Source organism: Myotis lucifugus, unplaced genomic scaffold (genome assembly GCF_000147115.1).
Source record: "Myotis lucifugus unplaced genomic scaffold, Myoluc2.0 scaffold_318, whole genome shotgun sequence".
NCBI classification, from domain to species: Eukaryota; Metazoa; Chordata; class Mammalia; order Chiroptera; family Vespertilionidae; genus Myotis; species Myotis lucifugus.
This window is the reverse complement of record NW_005871366.1, coordinates 550,333-559,119: the sequence shown is the minus strand read 5'-3', so window position 1 is coordinate 559,119 and position 8,787 is coordinate 550,333. Positions and strand designations below refer to the sequence as shown.

Sequence of the window (8,787 nt, the reverse complement as noted above, 5' to 3'; positions counted from 1 at the left end):
TCAGGGAGATTGAGTGACCTGCCCAAGGCCACCCAGCTGGCAGGTGGCAGAGCCAGGGCTGGGACTGTTCCTGATGGCTGGCCCAAAAGCCCCATAAACTTGTTTCCATGTTACACTGGCCCCTTTGAAATAGAATTTATTTTTTTAGACCAATTTCAAGTTCACAACAACATTGAGCAGAAGGTTCAAAGATTTCCCATGTATTCCTTGCACTGTCAAGTAAAACCCCTTAAAAAAATAAACTTGTTATAAATGCCATTTGCAGAGACTCCACTAAACTTTAGCTAGGTATCATTTTGACCCTAAAACTTCCCATCTAGGTATATTCCCTAGTGAAATAATAAGAGAGTTGGTCATCGTAAGACAAAGATTTATGCACAAAAATACTCTTTGAAATATTACACTTAAAACACAAGAGCAGGCCCTGGCTGGTGGTGTTCAATGGTCAGAGCGTTGGCCCGTGCATGGAGGGGTCGAGAGTTCAATTCCCGGTCAAGGGCACATACCTGGGTTGCAGGTTCGATCCCTGGCCCTGGTCAGGGTGCATTTGGGAGGCAACCAATGCCTCTCTCACATTGATTTTTCTCTCTCCTCGCTTCCTCCCTCTCCCTCCCACTCTCTAAACAGCAATGAAAATAAAGGGGACATATATAATACTTTCAGCAATAAAGAACTATTCAAAAAATAAAAGTAATGTATATTTTAATTTCCATTGTAAGATTAATTGGATTTGAGGGAAGCAACTTTATTTGGGGGGAAGAGTAGAGTTATTAGAATTTTATCAATTTCCTCATAAAAAAAAGGCAATGAAAAAATATCTGGTGGCGGAGGGGGGAGGATTAACAAAAGACAAAAACAAATGCAAGAGCAATTATAAACAACCCAATTGCTCAATGCTAGGGGAAGAGTTAAATGAACACATCTTTGGCATATTTATGTTAGTCAATATTATGCAGCAGCTTTTCAAATCTTGTTTTCAAAGAATGTTTAGTGACATGGGATGTAGAATAGAGTTTGCTTCAGCGTGTGGGCTGAGAAGGCAGGCCACCTGGCTTTCAACCCTGACTAGGTCATTCAGGAGTTGTGTGACTTGCACCAAATTACTTAATTCCCTGATTCTCAAGTTCCTCCTGTACAATGAGGGTGATAAGACCTCAGAGGGGTCCTGTGATACTTAAAGAAGATAAACCACCAAGTGGATTTAGCACCGTCCCTTAGACAGCAAGTCCTTGAACCACGTAGTTTCGCTCCGTGTTGTTTCCTTATAACACTGATGAGGAAATAAAATCGATGCCTGGTGGGGCTGCTATCTGTGAGGAGTTTGCACGGTCTCCCCACATCTGGCCGGGTTTTCTCCAGGGACTCTGGTTCCTCCCACCTCCCAAAGAGGAGGTGAATTGAGGATCTACCTCGGTCCCAGTCTGAGTGAGTGTGGCAATGGGTGTGATGGAAGGGTGTCCTGTCCAGGAAGGTGTCCCGTCCTCCTGGGCCAGGGCTGCTGGGGTGGACGCCGACCACCTGTGACTCTGAACTAGAATAAGTGGGTTGGAAAATAATTACCTTATTTGTTTTTCTTCTTCTTCTTTTTTTTTTTTTTGAAGTTTAGCAAGTGGTTTCTGTGGGTTTTTAAAAAAAAATTTTTATTAAATCTTTATTGTTCAGATTATTACAGTTGTTCCTCTTTTTTCCCCCCATAACTCCCCTCCACCCAGTTCCCACCCCACCCTCTGCCCTTACCGCCCCCCCCCCCACTGTCCTCATTCATAGGTGCACGATTTTTGTCCAGTCTCTTCCCGCACCCCCACACCCCCCCCCCCCGAGAATAGTCAGTCCACTCCCTTTCTATGCCCCTGATTCTTAGATTCACTTGTTGATAGATGCATATTTGTTGTTCATAATTTTTATCTTTACCTTTTTCTTCTTCTTCCTCTTCTTAAAGAATACCTTTCAGCATTTCATATAATACTGGTTTGGTGGTGATGAACTCCTTTAGCTTTTTCTTATCTGTGAAGCTCTTTATCTGACCTTCAATTCTGAATGATAGCTTTGCTGGGTAAAGTAATCTTGGTTGTAGGTTCTTGCTATTCATCACTTTGAATATTTCTTGCCACTCCCTTCTGGCCTGCAAAGTTTCTGTTGAGAAATCAGCTGACAGTTGTATGGGTATTCCCTTGTAGGTAACTGAGTTTCTTTCTCTTGCTGCTTTTAAGATTCTCTCTTTGTCTTTTGCTCTTGGCATTTTAATTATGATGTGTCTTGGTGTGGTCCTCTTTGGATTCCTTTTGTTTGGGGTTCTCTGTGCTTCCTGGACTTGTAAGTCTATTTCTTTCACCAGGTAGGGGAAGTTTTCTGTCATTATTTCTTCAAATAGGTTTTCAATATCTTGCTCTTGCTCTTCTTCTGGCACCCCTATAATTCAGATGTTGGTATGCTTGAAGTTGTCCCGGAGGCTCCTTACACTATCTTCATATTTTTGGATTCTTTTTTCATTTTGTTTTTCCGGTTGGGTGTTTTTTGCTTCTTCGTATTTCAAATCTTTGACTTGATTCTTGCGCTCCTCTGGTCTGCTGTTGGAACTCTGTATGATATTCTTTATTTCAGTCAGTGTATGCTTAATTTCTAGTTGGTCCTTTTTCATAACCTCGAGGGTCTCACTAGATTTCTTGAGGGTCTTACTAAATTTTCCATAACCTCGAGGGTCTCACTAGATTTCTTGAGGGTCTCACTAAATTTATTGGCAGTTTCTAGAAAATTCTTGAAAAACCTTATAACCGTGGTTTTGAACTCTATATTCAGTAGTTTGCTTTCCTCCATTTCTGTCATTTGTGACCTGTTTCTTTGTCTCCTCATTTTTTATGCTTCCCTGTGTTGATAGAGTGGCTTTTTGTGCTAGGTGTCCTATAGGGCCCAGTGGCTCAGCCTCCCCAATTACCTGAGGTCGACACTCTTGGTGCACCCCTTTGTGGGCTTTGTGCACAGTCTTGTTGTAGTTAAGCCTTGATTGTTGTAGGTATCACTGGGAGGAATTGACCTCCAGGCCAATTGGCTGTGAGAATCAGCTGTGTGTGCAGTGGGAGAACTTCTGTGCTGGAGACACCCTTCTGGGGCAAGACTTGCTTCAGTGGGGCTTTGGTGCTCACTGAGTCTGCCCCCTGAGTGTGTCCCTTATGGATCTGAGGAGTTGTAATCTGGATGGTTCACTCTGACCATTGGGTATACTGGCTCTTGGATCTCTAAGGAGGTGCTAATTTAGCCTCTTCCTGAGGCTACCCAGCAGGAGCTATGGAGAGATCTGCAGATTCCTCTTCTTTGTTTGGGGTTTGGAGGTGCCCAGATGAGGCCCAGCTGGGAAGCAATGCAAGGCTGCTGTTGGGCCTTGGGCCTTCTTTTGGATGTTCTGGGTCTCTCTGACCCAGCTTCAGTTTGTTAGGTAATTTTCAGATTGCAAAGGACCAGGCCATTCATATGCAAAAGCCTCTGCACACAGCTTGGGTGGGGCAGGGTCTCAGGGAATCAACAAGGCAGAGCAAACAGTTATGGCTGATCCTCAGCCCTGCCCTAAGAGGCCCCGGGTCTCAGTGTCCCGAGGTAATCTCGGTAATCGCTGCAAGCACCTCTGAGAGAAAGCAGCCCTCGAGTTCCGACCGATGCCAGACAGTCCAGTTTCTCCCCGTATGAGTCTGGGTCCCCAGAGACTTGCCCGGAACTGGAGTTCAGAGCTGTCGGGAGCTTGTGTCTCCCTCCCGATTGAAAAAGACAACCGCGTCCTCAGTTGCCAGCCCTTTCCACGTTAGCCTCCGTACCTCTGCACTTTACTTCCACACCTCCTCTGAGTCTCAGTGTGCTTTTCTCTTTCCTTCTAGTTGTAGAATTTCCACTCAGCCAGCCTTCCTGTGGTTCCGGGTGATGTCCGTTTTGTCTTTTAGTTGTATTTTTGAAGTGGTTGTGTGAGGCAGCAATTTCCGGTGTTTACCTATGTCGCCATCTTGGTTTTTTTCTGTTTTTATTATTCTTTAAAAATTGTATGTATAGTTCACATTTTTAAAAAATTATTTTTATTGATTGCAGAGAGGAAGAGGGGGAAAGAGAGAGATAAAAACATCAATGATGAGAGAGAATCATTGATCAGCTGCCTCCTGTACACCCCCTTCTGGGGATCCAGCCCAAATTCTGGGCATGTGCACTGACCGGGAATAAAACAGTGACCTCTTGGTTCATGGGTGGATGTTCAACCACTGACCCAGACAGTTCATATTTCTTTCAATGTTTAATATTAGAAGTGCTTTTGGTCTTGGAAGTTTTGTGATATTTTTGTGACCACAAATATGATATAGACACAACTCTTGTATATATCGCTTAACCTATGGTAAAGATTACTTTCCTATGCATCATTTTGCTTAAAGTCACAGTTTTGAAGAACCTATTGACAATGAAGACTGACTGCATAGTAAGAAGTTGGAAGTGTTCCCTCTTTCTTTATATATGTGTATACATAGTTAAATACAGAGGAAGTTTAAAGAAACAGGCTACAATCTAAATAGAAACAATATACCCAATTTTGCACAAGAAATATGTAACTATTTCTAAGAGAGAGCTGATCAAATGTTCACAGTGTTATTTCTCTGTGAAAGGATTTTTGAATAGTTTTCTTTTCATCTATCTAGTTGTTTATTTCTCAAATTTTCTATAATAAATCTGTATTATGTTAAAAATCAGGAAATAGAGACTGCTTTGTAGCAACTTGTGAGCTTTGAGCATCACCTTCAGCTTGAAATCTTTGCAGACGGGTTCTAGGAGGAACTTCAGGCTGTGACTAGACTTGCAATGGATTCACCAACAAAGCTTAATGCCCCCTCCACTGGGTCATTTTCTCAGATGTCCAAGGAAGCTATTCAGCTGACACTCAAGCTGTCTCAGAAGCACTAGCAGAAAACCTTAGTAAGTTGACTCTCAACCATAGTATCCAATTCTCTTCCCTTCCACAAAAACATTCACCCCAACAGCAGGACAGAGAAGAAGAAATGCCCGAGTATGTAGTGGGGGTGAGTTATGGCCTGGTCTACAGCAGGAGACGTGGAGTGAGGACAATGGCAAGTCTTTTTTTTTTAATATATATTTTATTGATTTTTCACAGAGAGGAAGGGAGAGAGATAGAGAGAGTTAGAAACATCGATGCGAGAGAAACATCGATCAGCCGCCTCCTGCACATCCCCCACCGGGGATGTGCCCGCAACCCAGGTACATGCCCCTGACCAGAATCGAACCCGGGACCTCTCAGTCCGCAGGCTGACGCTCTATCCACTGAGCCAAACCGGTTTCAGCAATGGCAAGTCTTAAAAGAGACCTCAAAGGACTGTTTCCAACATGGCTGAGGAGGAATGAGGCTATTCAAAACCGCAAGAAGAATAGGTTCGTGGTGGCATCCTGTCCAGGGTCTTCTTAACGCCAGGTGGTCATTTCTGCTTAATGATTTCTGCAAGACATCTTTTTTCTTTTTTTTTTTTTACTTTTCTTTTTGAGGCCTAATACATTGACGTTTAATTACAGTTTTCCAGACATTTGAAGAAATCCTCCCTTTATTTCCTCCTAGAGTAATTTCTAGGCCACACTTACGAACTTTCCTTTTTAAAATACCTTTTTCTTTCTTTTTCTGCAAGACATCTTGATGCTTTCACAAGCCATCTATCCAGGAACCTACTTCATCACCTGCCTTTTCCTCTGTCAAGTTCCCATCCTCTTCTGCATCCTGATGCTTATCCAGTTTAGCAATCAATTCTTTCGCTGGATTGAAGACGCCATTGGTCTGCTGGTCACAGACGTAGCAGCGGGGGTCGTGCGGAAATGCTGCAGAGCACAGCTCTCACAGAAATAATGCCTGCACTTGGTGACGACTGGGTTTTGGAAGGACTGGCGACAGATGAAACACTTGAATGGCATTTCCTCACTGTCGCTTCCCACTTCATAATTTTCATCTTCATAGACACCATAGCGACCCTCATCAAGCTCACGTTCCATCTGCCACCCATGCCTGTAATCTGATCGGTCATGGAGGAATTTGCAGCTGTCTCCGAAGCCGCAAAAGCCAGTCTCCTTATAGTCCTTACAAATGTCGGGCTGGTAATCCCAGCGCACGGTGGCACGTAGATGCTCCGGAGCTCGGATGGGGCCCTTCTGCACCATTCCGGAGGAAGCATTGCCCACAGGTGTATCCTTGGGTTTCATGTATTTCTGATAGTTATGGATTCCCCGATAGATCTTGTCATCTTCCTTGCCTCTCAGCTCCTCCTGGATCTTCTGGCTGCGCTCAAAGATGGCTTGTGCGTCACGCTCCTTTTCTGTGTCTAGCTCGTAGACAGCAGTCGCCCCCATATCCTCTGGCCCCACGGGTTTCGCCGAGCGGGTGGACTTGTAGACCACACGGAGACTCTCAGCCTCCTTCCCCTTCCCATCCCCCTCCTCCTTGCTACTCAATTCACAGTAAACCACCTTCTGTTTACCACTGCCACGGGTCTTCTGGATCATCGGATTGTGGGTCGCCCGCTTCTTTTCGCGGCGAACCACAGTGCTGCCTTCCTCGCTGCTGCTGCTGCCATCTCCGGGCTCTGGGTCGCAGATCGGGCGCTTCCTGCGGCCTACAGGCCCCTTTCGCCCAGGCTTTTTGAACAGGAAGGTGCACGCCTGATCCGTCGCCTTTCCAGGGGAAAGTTGCTCTGCCATTTGTGCGGTCCCGTGCTCCGAAACAGAGGCTTCGCGTTACTGCACGCTCCGCCGAGAAGCCCGAGCCAAGTGCGCCGTGGGAAACTGGGGCACTCGGCTGCGCGAGTGCGCCGCTCTCTATTTCAATTTTTAGTAGCAAATGTGTGCATAGGGCATCTTTATATAAACTTGAGGCGTATCTGAGACATGTGTATTCTTGTTCTTTGAATTTGTTGGGGTCCAACCCCAGCAGGTCCAGGGGTCCCCAAAGGTGTGGACGGAGTTGGCGAAGAAGGAATGACACGGAGACAGTGTTCAGTTGATCAGCAGCCTAGCCAGGATCTCTAGCCAGGAACTCCAGCCAAGTTCTGGTGGTTATTGTCTTGTTACATCTGTATTTATACCAGTTGATTTTAATCCTGTCAATTTCTATTCCAAAGGTTAGGGCTTTTCTTATCTCCATTCCAGGGAGTAAAGATTATGTAGCTTAAGGGTGATTATTCATAGTTAAAGTGATTAACTACCCACCAGGCATTTAGTTAAGGGGTTTTATTCCCTCCCTAACTTCAGGGAAAAATCCCTACCTGGGGAAACAACCTCGGAGAGGTGACCTTAGTTAAAACACATAGCGCCAAGAAGGGAAGCAAACATATTAAGAACAGTATGCCTTATACGCCAGGTCCCTTGAAGCATACGCTGTGCAGATGTTTCTTTCCTGCAGCGAATGTGTCAAGCAGCAAGGATGGACCGGCTTCCGGCATGAATTTATTGGGGTGACATTGTTTATGAAATTATAGTTTTATGGTGTACAGTTGTATAATACACCACTGGTATATTATATTGTGTATTTGATAAGAAGCTATGAGAATTCCAGGACAAGTGGAATAGGGAATCTTAGACCTATAGTTGGGGAGCCACCTAGTAAGTCCCATGTTCCCTAAAGCAAGGACACTTAAGGGTAAATCGTTTACACTTCTCTCCCCTAACCAGAGGGTAAATACCTTAAGTCACCCTAGTCAGGGAGGCAGATAATAGAAATCCAGTTAAGGGAATAAATCTCATTTTGGTGCATCAGCATAAAGCTAGTGAATATTCTTTTTCTACCCATAAGCTCTCCACAAAACACCCACACTTTTAAACCTCTAAAGCTCCCAGAGACCATGCCCATGCCATTCTCTTCCCCCTCTATTCACCGCACTCCTAGGGACATATCCCCTAATCTCTAGGGTACCTCAGGAGACTTGCAACTAGGGGAGCAATGGGCAGCAGCACCTCATCCTGAGCCAAACCCCTAGACTTGTCTCTGAGGTTCCTCATTTCTGCCATTTCTCTGACTTCCGAAAGCCAAAGCAGCCCAGCCTAAGCTCTCCTGCTGGTTCTTTATGCCATTCCTTGTGTCACTGCCCTGAATAGGTTTTGTGGTGAGGTCAATAAAAATTTTTTTAAGATCCTTAAAAAAAATCAGGAAATAAACATTATTATTATTTTTAAAATATATTTTATTGATTTTTACAGAGAGGAAGGGAGAGAGATAGATAGTTAGAAACATCGACGGGAGAGAAACATCGATCAGCTGCCTCCTGCACATCTCCCACTGGGGATGTGCCCGCAAGCCAGGTACATGCCCTTGACCGGAATCGAACCTGGGACCTTTCAGTCCGCAGGCCGACGCTCTATCCACTGAGCCAAACCGGTTTCGACTAACATTATTATTTTTTAATATATATATTTTATTTGATTTCAGAGAGGAAGGGAGAGGGAGAGAGAAAAACAGGATCATCAATGATGAGAGAAAATCATTGAGTGGCTGCCTCCTGCACACCCCACATTGGGGATAGAGCCCGAAACCCGGGCAGGTGCTCAGACCCCAAATGAAACCATGACCTCCTGGTTCCTAGGTCGATGCTCAACCCAGAGCCATGGCGGTTGGGCTGGAAATAAACATGACAATAAATAAAACTACACAGGTCCTATAGTTTATTGAACCTTCCTTTATTGTTAGACATGTGGGGCAAGAGATATGTGTGATCATACAGCAGTTTCCAAATTCATAGTCCTGTCCTCAAAATGCTGGCCGCCAGGTTGGGTCGA

General features: G+C 44.8%; 1 protein-coding gene across 1 annotated transcript; it reads right to left on the bottom strand.

Moving 5' to 3' along the window:
• Positions 1–5,653: 5,653 nt before the first annotated feature.
• Positions 5,654–6,717, bottom strand: LOC102441456 (RING finger protein 113A-like). The gene is given in 2 exon segments (XM_023764127.1): positions 5,654–5,832; positions 5,835–6,717. Coding segments are annotated over 2 exon segments (1,044 nt in total). The 3' UTR covers positions 5,654–5,671.
• Between the last annotated feature and the right edge of the window lie 2,070 nt (positions 6,718–8,787).